This window comes from Dermacentor andersoni, chromosome 7 (genome assembly GCF_023375885.2).
Source record: "Dermacentor andersoni chromosome 7, qqDerAnde1_hic_scaffold, whole genome shotgun sequence".
Lineage (NCBI taxonomy): Eukaryota > Metazoa > Arthropoda > Arachnida > Ixodida > Ixodidae > Dermacentor > Dermacentor andersoni.
In genome coordinates, this window is record NC_092820.1 from 50,368,338 (window position 1) to 50,385,600 (window position 17,263).

The 17,263-nt window shown below is 46.2% G+C and overlaps 1 protein-coding gene across 1 annotated transcript in view; it reads right to left on the minus strand.

The window, feature by feature from the left end:
• Positions 1-8,320: 8,320 nt before the first annotated feature.
• LOC129385515 (uncharacterized) overlaps positions 8,321-17,263 on the minus strand; it is a 33,669-nt gene continuing 24,726 nt past the window's right edge. Inside the window, exons 3-4 of the mRNA XM_055072142.2 lie at positions 15,981-16,064; positions 8,321-9,118 (exon numbers count right to left, since the gene is read on the minus strand). Coding sequence (XP_054928117.2) covers positions 8,982-9,118; positions 15,981-16,064 — 221 coding nt within the window. The 3' untranslated portion in view covers positions 8,321-8,981. The remainder of the gene's footprint in view (positions 9,119-15,980; positions 16,065-17,263) is intronic.

A 17,263-nucleotide genomic window follows, 5' to 3' on the forward strand; every position in this document is an offset into this window, starting at 1 on the left:
CGTGAAACCAATGTTAAAATTTTGTATACCTGCATGAGCGTCTAGGGACAAGGAATTAATTTGTAACTTTAGTGTAAAGAGTCGGCGGTAAAAGACTGAAAAAACAGAAGTTGTAGTACAATAGCCCTAAATATAAACTTAAACATGGTCTAACGAGCACCCAAGACTGCACACCGGATTTTACACAACAAAAATGGGAGAAATGAACACTGTTCCCATTACTGGTACATAGTAAACCGATATTTCGTCTGTCAGTGCACCCGTGCGGTTCGGGGCGGTTAACACCACGGGTACCATGCCAGAGCCCATATTAAACGCCACTGTACGCATGTCACTGTTGCCCCAATACTCCTGCATTTCCTTCTTTAGGTCTGAATAATAAACAACCAATACATTTGCAGCAAAACACTCATCTGAAAATTTCAGTACTTTTCATTTCAACGTACATGTGCTCCTGACCCCATCTGTTACAAAGTACTGAAAAATTCATATAATGCTTTCACCCGGGCATTTTTTTAATACCTCATGATAAAAGAAAACCGAGCCTGATGCTACCATTGCTCAGAAATCTAATCCGTAGCGCACACAATGTTCCCATCCACCTTGTGTGATGCACCACAGCGCTGATGTGCTTCTTGCATAATGTAGGAGAATCGGTTGTAAAGGCAGAAGTGCACGATTGGGCCCATGCGCACGGGTTCATGAAGTTCAATTGCACCAAAGGAACCTGTCCAATTGAGCCTTCACATTTCGTCTATAAGAAGCCTACATACCGTCAACATGCCGGCTGTTCGTAACTGCGCCTAATAATATATGAAATCCGTACAAATCTATATGACATGATTTTATTGTTCGAACATTGAAAATGGTGAGCTGTAGATAATGAGTAAGTCGATTAGTTTTTTGCTTAAAAAACGAAGCTACGGTAATTCAATGGTAAATAATTTATCTTAGGTGGCTAAAGCAAGTAGTTCGGAGCCAGTCCTTCAGATGATCTAGGTGAGCCAAGAAGTCTTGATTGAACATGCTTCTTTAAGAACCGCGCGAACAAATATTTTACAAATAAACCCCTTGAAAGCATAACTGATCCGGAAAAAGGACATCTGTAAGGTCGCCCTGACCGCACTTAGCCTTTCGTGATATGTCATCAAGCCTCCCTGGCCATGTTCATGTCCTTTGTGGTCAGTGCACTTTCAATTTTTATTCACGGTGTTGTTTCGAAGGCAAGGAGTTTAATGTTTTAGTGTAAATATAGCAGCGAACGTGTGCCGCCGAAACATTGTTTTGTCGCAGAAGCGATGCACGACGCAATGATGGTGAAGATTTAGCGCGTCGCTGTCATCGACACACATACACACACTCTCTTTCTGTATCCCTCACACAGACACACTCTTCCTATCGTACGCGCGTACACCGTCGCTGCATCACACGCACACACACGCGGACACACAATAAGCACACACTGACATCCATGCGTATAAAATATGCACACGTTTGTTCGTGCGCATGCATGATAGAACACTAAAATACACGTTCGCAGGCGTGCACATTCACACACGCATGCACCACAAGCACGCACACGTGCACTAACGCGCGTAGACGCCCACGCAAAAGCACGACGTCACACCCGCCGTCAATGCTCGCACACACACGCACGCACTCGAGCGCATGCAAATGCAACTATGGAGGCACGTGCGCCCACACACGTACACGCGCTTACACACGCACATTACCATATACAAGCACACTCAAGACATGCACACGCATAATCACTCTCTCTCCGTCCCGGCCGCCTCTGGAAAACTTGCACGTGCAAACAGACTGCATAACACTCCCTCTATCAGTACCGTTCCAGCACCAGCTCTAATAAATCGCTTCACGGTTTCAAGTCAATGTGGCCTCTGCCGGAAGGGTGCAAAATGATTTGCTCCTGTAGTGTGGCTTCAGTGCCCATCCCTGACCAAAGCACTGCTTTAACGCACCACCAATGTTCCGACTAAGTGCCATAAATGCATACGTTGTTAGCAGGGGGTAACCTCTCGTTATAGTCAGTTGAAACTTTTTAAAGCGAAGCCTTTTAACGGGACAGCGTTAAGGATCTCGTGTCGCAGAAAAGCTGGTGTCATTGGTGTCGGCGGCGTGAGCGGAAAATTCCGGAAGGCAATTCATAAATAAAAACAAATTGCAAGATGGTCTGGGTGTGAATTGAACCAGGGCCTCCGGAGTGTGAGACGGAGACGCTAACACTCAGCCATGAGTTCGATGGTTCAAAGTGGGACAAAAGACGCTCTAGTGAATGCGGTGTTGCCTAAAACGCGCTGTAGAAAGTTATACTGGTCTGTATATCAGTAATTATGAGCATGTAAATTACAGAAGTCGCAGTTAAAGGCGTAGCGAAGTAGGTTTCCGCTACATTTCTTCTGCGCTTGCCGCACATGCAGAGCCACCTTGCGGCAAACACAGAAAACTCCATACTCGCAATGTACGGCGCTTCTCGCCTTCGTCTCGTTTGAGCGCATTGGGGCTGTGCGGGTACCGGCGCGGAGGCGCGTCGCGGCCCGGCTGTCCGTGCCGATCCCGACGTTGGGCTCGCGTAGATCATTTCCCCCTTCGAGACACCGAGTTCTTTGGTTCATTCCGCTTGTTCAGGTGCACGTTTCGTTGCCGCGCCGAACGCTGCGTTGCTGGGCGCTCACCGCGTAATTGGTGGGTGCAAAGTCCGATGCGGGGCGCCTCGTAAGTGATCGCTGCGCCGTATCCCATTGTCTTACACCCCTTGGCGGCTCGACGGGAACGCTGTCGTGTTTCACTCTTGAAGGCGAAGCTTAAGCGTCCTCCAATTTTTTTTGCCTCTTCCTTCGACTTTCCCTCTGCTGCTGCTGCTGCTGTCACGCACACCACCTCGGGGGGAGGTTCAGATCGTGCATATGAATGACAGGCGCGAGTCAGGGAGAAGAGGCGACAGGAGAAACATATTTTCACCCCACCGCGTCGAATGTGCGCAATGACCTCTAGAGCTCCCTGGCCGTCGCCACATTAGGTGCTTGACAACTGTATTTATCAATGACTCCCCTCAATAGCATTGAAGAAACTTCTAAACCATCGATGCCCCCTTGGTGCCTTGTCAGCCCCACAGTCCATCTCAACGTGCCAGGAATCGGGAAAAAGTCTAAGCTGTCGTCGCCTGTGCTGAAACAACTGTCTGCTTCTTCTGCACGAGAGGTACGCAGACAGTGCACATATTTATACTGACGGTTCCACAAACATCCAGTGTTCGTCCGGTGCTGCAGTCGTCCCAGAAAGAGGTATTACCATCAGCTTTAGGACTGACCACCCAACGACATCTACATCTGCGGAACTAGCTGCTCTTCGAGCTGCACTTTGTTTTGTCAATCGGGAACCACCTCGACAATGGTCAATTTTCAGCGACTCAAAGGCAGCCCTACAATCTGTACTATCAGCTCTGCGTCGCGGGCCATCTGAACAGCTCGTATTCGATATTAGATGCCTACTTCATACATCACATGAGAAAGGACATCACGTGACGTTTCAGTGGCTGCCAAGTCACTGCGGCGTTATCGGAAATGAAGACGCCGATAAAGCCGCTCGGACAGCTCTTGAAGACACACAGGAAGAGGCCATACCACTTTCACGTTCCGACGCAGCCAGCAGACTTCAAGTGCTTGCACAGGAGATCACGCTCTCTCTATGGTGCACACCAAGCAGCCAGACCAACCGCAGCGATCATCAACACGACCTGCCCTCCTTGATGCATCTCTGTATGCCAACCGGACTCCGCCGAAGTGAGGCCACCCTGCTTTATCGCTTATGGCTAGGGGTGGCCTTCACGAAATCTTACTCGTTTCGCATTGGAATGGCCGACAACGCTCTCTGCAATGCCTGTCTTTGCGAGGAGACGCTGGAACACATTCTGTGCGACTGTCCTGAATATAATGTTCAGAGACAGTCCATGGCGTCCGTTCTAGCGCACCTTGACAGTAGACCATTGTCAGTTGCAACCATTTTCACATATCGCCGACTGAAGACATCGCAGCTGAAGGCGACGAAGGGACTACTTCGGTTTATGAAGGATACGGGCTTGGACAAGCGACTGTGACAGTGATGTCACGTACCACACAAGAGGGACAGACTGTAACCAATGATGTGTGTGCCGTGTTATGTGCCCTCTATCTCTTCTCCCCATCTTTCATCCCCCCAATCCCGCTCCCATGTGTAGGGTAGCAAACCGGTTAGGCAAAACTGGTTAACCTCCCTGCCTTCCTTCTCCACTTTTTCCTTCCTTCCTTCCTTCAGCGCTTTTCTTTCTACTAACGTGCGAGGCCAGAATGGACATAGATAGAACTGTAGAGAGGAGAAGAAGAGGAGAAGGAGAGCGAGGAGAAAAGGCAGTTCCAATACAAGGTAGCGGGGGAGGTGACGTGAGAAGGCAAGGAAACCCCACTACTATATGACAGGGGTGGCTAGAAAACAGGATAAGCTTAAGTTCAAGGTCATGGTATGGTATGGTGGTATTGTATGTTATATTCAACATGGTATACTACAGTACGTTGCTGCTATTTCTGAAAAATAAATGCCAAGCAAATATGTCAAGCGGGCAAGTTACGCAGGGCGTGAAGATGCAGATCCGCATTAAATAAAGTGCACCGCAGTGTCTAGGAGGCACTACTGAAGCGGTCGACCGTCAAACAACACTTCTGGGCCGGCCGCGTTGGCTTTGTGGCTGTGACATTGCTACAGGTTGTGGATTTGATCGGAATCGCGGGCACAGCATTTCGATGGGGGCGATATAAAAAACGCTCGTGCACTTAGACTTGGGACACGTTAAAGAACATCATGGTGTCAAAATTAATCCGGAGACCACTACTACGGCGTGCCTCATGTTCCAATTCAAGGTTAATACTTCTGCCGCAATGCAATGTGCCATGCGAGGCAATGACAACGCTCAACCCTCTCAGAAGTTGTAAAATATGGCGCACAACAACGCATCAAGCAAACACCTCTCCCTGTGTGTTCTGTGTACTACGCCGACAAACCGCAGTGGTTTGTTTAAACCGTTTAACATCAACTCACCACTCTCATGTTAGCCTAAATGTTGAGCTTTAGCCGTCACCATCAACGTAAATTATCGTCAAACAAAACATCCAGCACGGAAAGGTTCGCTTACATGGATTAGCACAGTGCATGGGATCTGCATAATTTTTTTATTCCTCCGCCTATATTTTAAAACTTATTATTAAAAGATTTTGTCCATTCATTTACGCTTGTACATTGCCGTGAAGTTCCCAAGGAAGATGTCTAGGATTCCTGGACATGGACCTATTGCATGAAGCTTCATGGCGGCATGGATCTTTGTAGTCCATTATAGCCGAGAGGTATAGACCAACTTGACAGGTATTGCTTGCACAAAATGTCTTACCCATAAAGTAGAATAGTCGTAGGCTTTCCTTTCGCATGATTACATACACGATGTAGGCGTACATGATGTAGGCATGGACAGATCGTACAATCTGTCCATGAGGCTTATTTTATTTGAAAGCACCATGCTTGTTCGAGTAGTCCACGTGTTTTCGTGTCAGTGGTAGTACGTGATTTTATTCGCCATTTCATCTTTTTTTTTATATGTGATGTCTTGTCGACGTCTTCCTTCAGATGATCGGCAGGATTGCCCTCCGTCGTGCGAATGCGTTTATTTACACCATAAAAAGAAGGTGACCAAAACCATGTGCACATGCCGTGGGCCGTTTCAACTTGGTGCTGAATTAAAAATGTGAGCTATATATTAGAATGCTGAGTTTAACAGCGTGGAAGAGGACAGTCAATAGTGAAGCCAACAAGTTTTGATAATTACAAATGTTCCGGCATTTATTTCGTATTTTATGTCGTATGGAAAATTATAGCCTCAAAAATTATCTGCCAGGAAAAATATTATACGACTGCTCTATGTGCCAGGAAAAGCCCAAGCTAAATAAAAATGACATAAATGCTCAAAATACATTGATGACAAACTAAATGGCTGTCAGGAACTGACAACACAGTCATATCGGCTACCACCCAGTAGAGTGTCGCGACGAGTATAAAAAGGCTATTACGCGCATAGAAAGTATAGCCTATGAGACGTTGAGTAGAATTTTAAAGCATCTCAATTACGTTGCTTTCTTTCCCGGCAGTTCAGGCGAATACAATTACGCACAAAACTGCGTAATGCACCTTGAGTTGAGAAATCAGAGCGGGCTACAAAGAAGAAAGCACACGCCAGCCTCGGCTATGAGTTGTGGTCACTGGCAATTCAGCAGGAACAGCATTTTCCAACGCTTATCCAAGTCAGGTTGAGCGGCGCACATAACTCAATAATCCTGGTAACATCTACGCACTGTCGCAAAAATTCCTTCTTACGTCGGCAGCCTCAATGGATGTTTAAGCATTCTTAATCCACTTACACCTCATATTGTACTAAAGTTCGCACCTGTGATACCATTGCATACACGCCTTTTGTTGACGACAGCACTCGTCTTTGCAGCGGCGGGTATGGCAAGTTTGCTGATGCTAAGAATTCATTTAGCTTGGTGAATGCGCCTTTTTCATAAGATATTTCCTACGCCAAAATTTCTTGATGTGTTCGCTTACGCAATTCCTCCCTAGGTAACGTTCACGGTCAAGTCGATGGTGGGATGGCGTTTTCATCGAGTATTCCTTTCTCTTGGTGACGCATTTTTTCTGTTCTTGCAGCGATACGCGGTAAGCGTATTGGCGCGCTTGTCACAGGGTTGTTGGCTCAGCGATGATTTCTTGCTTGGTAAGGGTAGTCCTGCTCGACTTAGGACGTATTGGAGGAGAAAGATGCATTGCAGAAACAGGTGCGAAACACATACAGAAGATGATGCTGGCTGTCCCGTGTGGCAGTTCCAGCTGCGGATTGACGTTGATGTGGCTGGTCACGTTCACATCAAAATTTTCATCAGATTGAAATTTTCTTCCGTCAAGAGTGTTGCAAAGAACAAACTTTGAAGTCGTTTGGGGCATATAAGCAGACGATGGTGATTTCTAGCGCATAGTGTTTGTCTTCACTACAAAAGCTCGTACAAAAGTTTGCAGTCTTCCTATTTCGGAGATCAACAAGACCTCTAACAACGGCGACTACTACATGCAGTGAGAAAGTGAGGTTTCCTTCAGAGGCCTGTATTCGGTCGGTTTTGCGGGCATTCAAGTACGAAGACGGTGCAACGAAATATTACTCAAGGAAAAAGATAATGGACAACAAGCAAAGGCAAGAGCTGATGGTCATCGACCGCGCCTCAATCAGTGGTAAGAGGCGTCGAGAAAGTCACGAGCCAATTTCGCATATTTCTGAGCTACTATTGGTATAGCCAACTCAGTCTGTTTGTACGATTCTCATGTTACCTATACGGGACCTAAAGAATATCATGTCGGACGACGTAAGCACTCAAGAGAGAGAATAAAGCTCCTTAAAGTAACTTGGTAACATGTGACTCTCAACAAAAGACATGGCGAGCTAGAAAAACGACACATCGAAGATGAAACTACGAAAACTCATGGCGTCCAGCAGCGCGTGTTCTTGTAACCGCAAGAATGTGGTGTCGTATGACGGCCGTGCGGTAGGAACGCCAGCTGTTGCAAAAGGCACGCGAGATGTGTTTTCTTATGCTTCATAGTTCAACGCTTGTTCAACGCTTCCAAACAGGATACGGTGCAAGTCGGGTTCTGCAGGTGAGACCCGGCTGTGCAATGGGCTTGCTTTCAACTTTCTTGCCCGCCATTCGCAATCCATCACATTTCACATTATGTGGGGTTGAATTAGAAGATAGAAGGGTGGTGGTGTGAGAAGCTGGTAAACAATAATTTTAGCGGTCTGCAAAGGGACCAAGACCCTTGTCGTCTGTTTTATGCAAGGCGTCGTCGTTCTTGTGAGCTCCGTTTATTATAGAGGAAATGCATTGTTATAAACCCTTCATCCAGGCTAGATTAAAAATTTCGTACGCCGCTTATTTTGTCGTTTTTTTCGAAGGTGCCAAACAGAAAACGGTCAACTACGCTGCTTCGTAATAAAATAACCGTACTCGACCTGTCCCCCTTTCACTTCAATGTGCGGGATATATTGCTAACAAGCCCCACTTGACCGTAGGTTCTTCTATTATTTTATGCTAAATCCGGCCTGCCACTCTTCGTTATAAGTTCGGAAAAGATTGTTTTTGCTTGCTCGCAATGTCTGCAGCCAATAATTAGTTCTACGTGTGCTTTGGGGCGGTGAATTTGTTCTGTTTATAAAGAAAGACAATGAAAGTGATGGCACAATAACTACAACTTTATTGATGTATTGCTTTACTGATATACTTGCATTCCTTTATTTATTCACTCTTTTACACCTTACTGGCCTTCATAAAGACATTCAGTAGCGGTAACTGGATTCACATCAACGAAAAACAAACGCTAATAAAAAAAACAAGTATCAAAGCCACAAAAGCACTATTGACGCAACGTAATACACCATAACATCAAAACAGTCGGTACAAAAAATTGGAAAACAAAAGTTAAAACTAAGAACAAGAAAAAGTGGACACGGAGCTTCCCTCATAAAGATTGCATGAAGATCATTGCAGTACAGTGTATGCGTACCAAGGCTAGGAAACTCAGATCTGCAGGCGAATCACCAGAATTGAACGTGAAGGAAAAAGAAAGAAAAGCAAGCCAGCCAACAAATCAGCTCTGCTATATACGGCAGGGCAAAAATCACTCGATCAGTCAATTCAAATATTACACTAAACTCTTAAAGACTCACTAAAAAAAGCGCAAATCATGATCACACTAACCTAAACTTCTCGGAGTAATGTCTGCAGCGTCTCGAACTAAAATTATCTAAGTTTAATACATTTACAGGCATTCCATCTTAATTTGCGAGGGCAGGAGACAATCCACAGGATAACGATGATTCAACAGAAGCTGGTCTAGAAGTTCCAGCCGCAGGAATCGTCGTACATCTGGTACTTCGGCGCCGTGCCGCAGTTCTCATCGTAGATGAAGTCGCAGCAGTCCGCCTCTTCATGCATGGTTTCTTCATTGCGCCAGAAGGAACAGCCATTTCCTGCATTGACTAACTGGTTAGTCCCCAAACTAATATGAAAGAGCGAGACTGAAACGAGAAAACAGCAAGAACACACACGACACAGCAAGCCAAAACTGCCAACGGCTGTTTACTTCAAGGACCGACAGCCTTTTATAGCTGTCCAATGAGAGCGCGAGTGCGGCGTTAGAAGACAAGGTTACAAGTTTTTACACAGCCGGGATCTCCCTTTACGTAACGGTGCAACATGGGGCTTATTTACATACTTGTCTATGGGTTTTCTGTCATAGACCTTACACTATTTTTCTGTGCTTTCCTTTCTTTTCTTCAAAAAGTCTTGAACTCTGGGGTCTGGCGTGCCAAAATAACGATATGATTATAATGGACGACGTAGTGGGGGACTGCCGATTATTTTCACCAGCAGGAGGTCGTTTACGTGCTGCCCAAGTACGGCACACGGGCTTTTTTGCATTCCGCCCCCACCGAAATGCGGCATCCGCAGCCGGGATTTGCTCCCTCGACATCGTGCTTCGCAGCGCAACACAGTAGCCGCTAAACAACCGTGGTGCGTGTTTACAAAGTGGGTCTTCCAAAACGCTTATATAGAGGCGCAATTTTCTTTCCTTTACATTGTCAGCTAAATTGCTTCTGTACTCTTTCCTCACTGTATTTTCACAATATATACTTGCGGTTTGGTATAACACATGGCGCTAAACCCCGTCACTGTAGGTCAAACGAGTTAGTATTTTAATTACAGAGTACATCAACGCAGCCATAACGTCGCTAATGGGCACGATATCCATCGAGTTGGTCCAAACTATTTAACGCGAATTGTACATTTTCGTGCGCATTATAGAAAAGCGACAGATGTTTACCAAAACATGCCTACGAGGAATCGCGTCTTTCGTATAGGGGCTGGAAAATTTGCTAAGAGTCGCTGCCGAATTGACAGATATTTTCATTCCTAAATGCGCTTTGCATAGCGTAAGTGCGTTCGTGTGTGGCCGGCTGCCACCGCTGATAAGATATCCAGCGTCTAAATCGGCTGGCACTTGCTCTTACGAACAATTTCGGCACCTTGGAATGAAGCAATCTCTTTATATCGCTTGTCGGCAAGTCGACCGGCAGAACATTCACGCCGTGTCATGGAACCTACCTACCAAAGGAGCGAGATCACGCGCACGAGCACAAAGCAGGCAAAGAGCGCTAAAATTGGAGCTGCGAACAGCAGCGCTGTAACATTCGGCCCGGCAGCCGAAGGAAACAGTTTTTGTGGGACAAGCTTCGACGTGGCCTCATCAAGGGCTCATCCTTAGGCAGCTTTGTCCAGACTGTGACCCTGAGTGGGCACCGGCCTGCTAGAACAAAGGGCTGCATGCGCTCCACGAAATGTTCATTGCTAGTGACAGAGCTTAGCTGATAGAGCCGGGTGTTATCAATCTTCACGCATGGCCATCTGCCGTCGATCAAGATATCGTACTATTTCCGTGGCGTCCCTATCGGATGGCGTCAACATATTTTAGTATGATCATGACCTCCAAGGTTTACACGCGCCGGGTGGTTTTTCTCCGGCCGTTCCATTAGCTTCGCTCCCCAGAAGGTAAGGGTAATGCGGCACGCTCGCCTGGCTACCACTAGAGGGCGTTGTTAGGAAAAATGCACTTACTTTTGGAAATACGGTTGTTTGCTTTAAATCAGGGGTACAATCTGGACTCGATAGGAACAAAAGGTTGGTGGGTGGCCTCGCATTGGTTGCCCACGGGAAGACTACAAATGAAGCTGTGCAGGGTCATATGGGCTGGACCAGTTCTGAAGTAAGGGATGCTCGCAGTAAAATTGAGTATGAAGAACGACTCAGGAATATGGAAGGAAGTAAATGGGCTGGGAGAGTGTTGAGTTATCTGTACAAGAAACAGATTGATACACAGTGGAGGAAAACGACTACGAAGCTTACCAGCAAGTATAAGGCCTGTAGGGTGGCCGACACAGCAACACATACCGCCAAGCGGAAGGCTGAAATAATCTCATGGGTGGCGGCAACGGAAAAGAAACGTGCCATGAGTAACTACTTAGGAGGAAAAAACGAAATCAGGAAAGAAACAATTTATAACTCAAAGGGAAGCTCATTACTTTTCGAAGCGAGATCGGGATGCCTTAGAACACCCACATATAAAGCGAGATATAAGAAGGAAGACGAAGCATGTGCTTGTTGCTGTAAAGCTACGGCAATTATGGAGCATGTTTTATTAAAATGTGAAGACGTCTACCCAGTGGTGGATTTAGGCACCATTGGCCTCCTTGAAGCCCTTGGGTTGAGCGAGAGCAGTGGAAAAGTGAACATGTCCGCAGCTGGGATTAGTAAGAGGCGATTGGACGATTGGTGGAAGAAAGGTAGGGAAGCGACAAAAAACGGATGCGTAAAAAAACAATGTTCCCAATAGGGGGTCAGAAAACTTGGTTATGGGAATTCATCGTTTTTTTTTTTTTTTTTTTTTGTTAACCTAGGCAGGACACTAGGCAGTATAATAGCAAGAGCTGTGTGGCGTAACCCCCTGCCCCGTCCCAAAGGGGACACTCATAACATCCATCCATCCATAACAGAGTTACTGTATATGCTGCCATGGGGAGCAGATTTGTGCATCTGGTTAAACGCGCCGCTCGCGCTCCTATTTGCCATATATGGCCACATGTGCAAAAAACATCCGTTAGAGCGGAAGCCAATTCACGGCTGCACCTGCACTGCCGCACAGCACGTCCTCGCCAGCCTCTCGTGCGCTGCCGCCCGCCGCGCTGCCGCATTCGCAAAGCGTCACGGCGAGTAGTGTATTGCACGGGACAATGTGTAAGTCATGGAGTGCAGAAAGCACTCATTGGATACAAAACACTGTTTCTGTAGCAACTGGATTTAAAACCGCAGCATTATGGCCGTTTTGTCTACTACGTTGCCAGTTTTACTAGTGAAAGTGAAGGACAAGGCAGGGCAAAATCAGACTCACGAATCAGAGTATTGGACAATCTTTTTAACGATCAGCTAATCTCTCACCCACAGTGCCATGTATTTTGAAAGCACAAAACAAACTCTGTCTTGTCGAAGATGTGCCCAGCAAAACAAGTGAAACGCGAAGAAAAGTGGTCGTCGCACGTCGACATCAGTACTGCGGGTCGAGTGCATCTGCTATTCGATTTGACTTATTTATTCCAGTGTAACGGTACATTCCAGAATGCCCAGTCCTATTCCCGTCACGCACGAAATCTTGTCTTATAGAGTAAGTATAAATCTCATTAGCAATAATTTCCTGATGAGAATGGGCGATAACATTCAGGACATCTATGGCTCCTCTCACGCTAGTTAGCCGGTAAAAAAATCTGCACCGGAAAAAGACGGAAGTATTCGCGCATGAATGTATATATAAATATTCATCCTACGGATGTACCAGCACAGCGTTATACAGTCTGTATAGTCCGTCGCACTCCACCGAACTGCGAAATATAAAAGTTTGAAGCCGTATCCGGTGTTTATTAAGCCTAACAAACCTGAAATTGCACTAAGTTCTATACTTTCCATGCGTATATATTAACCACGAAACACAGATAATTTGTAACGCTTGTTTTATTCGGAGCAGTTGTTTCCTCTTGTTGCCTATTTTATCTTCTAAAGCGCTGTGTCAAAAACTATGTGCAACGAGCTATTTGGAGAACTTGCTATATCTACAATAAGGTTCGTTCGAGATTTCTCATATATGAAACAAACGTTTATACCGATAGTGACTCACAACGGACAACATATAGAATCAGTTTTATCTAAATTCATTGTTTCTTCAAGCTTCCTTTCTTTTTCTTTCATGTGAAAGCGTTTTTGCCGCCGATGACGCTGAATGAACGAGGAGGCACACTCGGACGCTGAGCCGCGCCATCTCTTCCAAGTGAAGATGAGGGGCTTTCCTGCTTAACATGGATGACTTAAAGGACAAGATGGCGCACCTAGGCGCAACTATACTATACTATAAAGAAAATCTATGCAGCGAAAGCTGTATATGACTGACCTTCCGTAGTTTTTTTCAGCACCGGCAACAGAAACGGACTTCCCGATTTCTAACAAACCCATACGGCTGCAGTGCGGTGGCGCAGATGTCAAAATGCGGAACAGCTTAGAATTCTTGCAGTGAACAATAGTGTGACATCAAGGTTATTGCAGTATATAAGCAGGAGAGATATCGGCGATAGAAACAGCTGAGTTATCGATTGGGCGGACACGTATTATTCGTACACCCGATGGACAACATGCGCACGAGGAGCGCCGGAAGGAACAGCAATGATAATTTAAACGGAGCCGGCGCGAAATTCCCACCGACGAAGAACTTTCCCGCGATGCTCAACGAAAATGACAATTGCGAGCCCGGGCACTTCCAAACTAGCAACGACGCCAGACTCGCGACGCAAAACATGACAACCATTCCACTCCGGGAAGATCGAATGGCAACGAAAGCACTTTGCTTTTCGTCTGAGAGCTTCGACTGTCGTCAGCTTTTGCTGCCATTCCACGTTCCATAGAGTGGAATGGTTGGCATTTTTCGTGTTTTGCGGAGCACGTTTACAGCGAGGGGGAACGGAAAGTGCCCAGGTTCATCTCACAGACAAACACACACGCACCCGTGCGCGCGCGCGAGCACATATATGAGCTGCAGTGCGGAACCGCCGGAGCAACGGCTACGCTCAGATTAGATGTACGGCCACTGCTATCCCCCTCCTTGCCCATTTTTGTGTGTCCATTCTTAGTTGTACGACGGAGAGAGTTTGGAACTGAAAAATGGAAAGCCCCACACGCGAGCGCGAAGCATGGTACGCTATGCGAGCACAACTCTGGCGTGCCCTTTCCCTATTGGTGTCTCAGGGTCTGGCGATGTCAGGCGTAGTGAGACACGGTGGCACTGGCAATACCGCGATAAGCGAGCGTGATCGATGCCGAGTGCCGCTTGTTCGGTTCAGTTAGCGTCAGTTTTCAGTGTACACTCGAGCTTCTTTATTTGTAGTGCGCGTGTGTTGCCTAAACGTGGCGTTTGCGCTTTTGCCTTTCTGGAATGCGGCTGTTCCGTTCAGCGCAACTGAGAGGAAATGTCGATGTCCCCGCCTATAGAGTGTCACTATAATTTTGATCGCAACAAAAAATTGTGGATTTTCGAGAAAAATAAGGGATTTTAACGAAGATTGTAGCGGGGGACTCCGAAAGAGTTTTAGCCACCTATGGTTCCATAGCATGCACCTGACTCTAAGTACACGGGCGTTCGCCGCAGGTTTCTGAGGGCGGGTCAAGCTACGCCTTGCATCGCGCCCTTTCACGACGGCGAAATGGGCAGATGAAAGCAAGCGCCGACACCAGCAGCAGAAACTGCTTGAACCTGGCTACTTTAGGGAATCAGCTTTAAAATTGGCTCACAACATCACACCTTTACAGCGCGTGAATTTCGAACTATTGTGCCTTTACAACATATGACGATCTTTTGCAGAGACATTCCACTTCCACAAGGACACATGAATTTAGCGGGAGTGTGTCTGCAGAAAAATAATTAAAATAAAACGCGTTATAGAATAAATAGGCACCAGCATGCACATTTGCCCTCGTACAGCTTGAGCCGTCATTTCGTAATCTATAAAAGATCACATACCAGTGCAAAAGCATTCTTTTCACGCCTAATCCAACAGTACCAGAGCAGCCGAAAGCTTCCGGTACGCATGAATGGCCCACGGTCGCTAGCGCCGCGGTACGAGAGAGAAGCCGAGCCCGCGTACCTCAGGAATTACACTCTCTCCTTGCTATGTGACGGCCGAAGAGAAACCTGCTGGCGCGCGCAAATCTCGGAGGCCATGGTGGGACACTCAAGTTGCCGCAGCGCCTCCTTGCCAGCACCGCTTCTGTCTAGTCTATGCCATTCAGATCCACATCGCTCCGGCTACTTATGCGCTTCCAACGGAAGGTTTACACATGCTTTTTAGCGAGCACCGCATATCTGCCATCTGCTATGCTAGGTCGCCATCGGCCGTGGCTGTAGTGCGGACAAAGCGTGACAATAACCGGTTGCAAGCGAAGAATCTGTAGATAAGTAGCAAGGATTATGCTGGACTGTATCGCATCGCTTCGCGTACATGTTCCGTGCCGTGCTCATTGTGACCTGGCGTGGACGGTCATGTGGGTGAACGCCGCTGTGAGAAAACTTGTAGAGCTCTACGTTCAGACACACACTGCGGCATCGCAACAATGCAAGTAAACATTAAGGTGCTGCATTCGGTGCACCTGCCATTCAACGCCTGTAGTCCAGAAGGCACGGCGCTTTGCTTGATTTGTGAGCGACGCACGGATCGGTTGAGGCACCGTCTTCACCGGCTGTCATATCCGAGCGGCTATAAAATTGCGCTGCAGAGCGCAGGGCCGCAGTTTCAATCCAAGCCTTACAGGCCACATACCGAGGAGAGGGCTCATGCAGTTGACACGCTAGTACCGTGCATTGGGTGCACTGTAAAGATCGCCAAATTGTCAAAATAACGCGGGACTCCCGATCACGGTATTGCCATAATTGGATCCCAATTTCTTATTTGATTTTATTACACGCCACCGTATCTGTCACATATCATTAAAGAAAGAGCAATCCGTTTCTTGGACCTCTGCTAGAAAATACATGACCAAAATAATGTTTTCTTTAGATTGCCCGCCTTGCAAATTATATGCCTATGAACTAAATCAATTCCAGACTTGCTTACAATAATATGCGCAGTATGCCTTCTTATGATATTAAAAGTGCAGCGGTGACAGATAAGAGTGAATAACCTAAATGATATTTGCAACTAAAATACATAACTATCTGTCATTGTAGAATTTCTTCAGTCTCACCATTTTCGGCATAATGATGTCGAAGGATTGTGCATTTTGTGCAGTCTGTGTAAACGGCGTAGAATATTTCTTGAGGCAGACCATCTGATAAAACAAAAGAACACAGAAATGCGATAAAATACTTGTTTTTTCCATCCCGATAAACACATACTAATAACTTATTGGGATGCGCATAACTACACATTCCTACGTGCCCAGTGACACAAGTTGGTCTGACAGTTGCTTTCGAACCGTGTTCTGTCCGAACAGAAGCCCGATGCGCTCCCCACTTGTCCAAGAAGGACAACTCAATGGCCCAGGTAGGCGGGACAACGCTTAGATACGTGCATATATATATATATATATATATATATATATATATATGCACGTATATATATATATATATATATATATATATATATATATATATATATATAGTCATGTCTAAGGAAATCACGCCGGCCCCTGTATGAATATGAAGAAGAGTACGACGTAAGTTCAATCAGCACAGTATATTTGACTGACGTTTTGGCTGGTGGACCAGCCTTTGTAGAAGTAACATCTACATGCATTTGGGCTTCCTTATAAACCCGCGACACATTAGACAAAGTTGTGCGCAATAGTAACAACAACAACAAAAACAACATAAGTATAGCGATACAATCGGCGATAGCGATACCACACGTGGCGCACAGTTAAGAAATGAATCGTTCGTTTACTCAATACTACAATGAAATCACTTCAAATCAGCATCAAATCAAGATTGATACAATAAAAAGAAACATGGAGGTAATAAGGAACCGTGCGATAGTACATTCAGGGTGTGGGTAAAGCGCACTCCTCAGTAGTCGTCATAGCGAGCAGGATGAATGACCAGGGCTTTTATTGGCATGCGTACGGTGGAACACAGTGTCGTGTGCAGACTATGGACATTATGTGACACAGAATTGACGAAACAGGGAAAAAAAGACAATAATATTAGAGGGTTCTTGAAAGAAAGCTGCGTCTCATGGCATACATAAGGCATCACGGCTAATGTCAAGGATGCTTAGTAGGCACGCTGGTTGATGTGCCTGTGTTTTCATTAATGCCAGATGACACGGCGTTAAACTTATAGATTAGGTAAGACTCGTGGACTTCGCGATCGTGATGGGAACGAAAGCCTGATTCAAGTATAGTGGCCCTGAGTTTTGCGGAAGAATGGCCTGGTAAGCAAATATGTCTTGATAATGTTAGGTTAGGAAGTGTATTAGCATGCGATCTGTGGTTACTAAAGCGTATTCGAAACGACGTTTCTGTTTGGC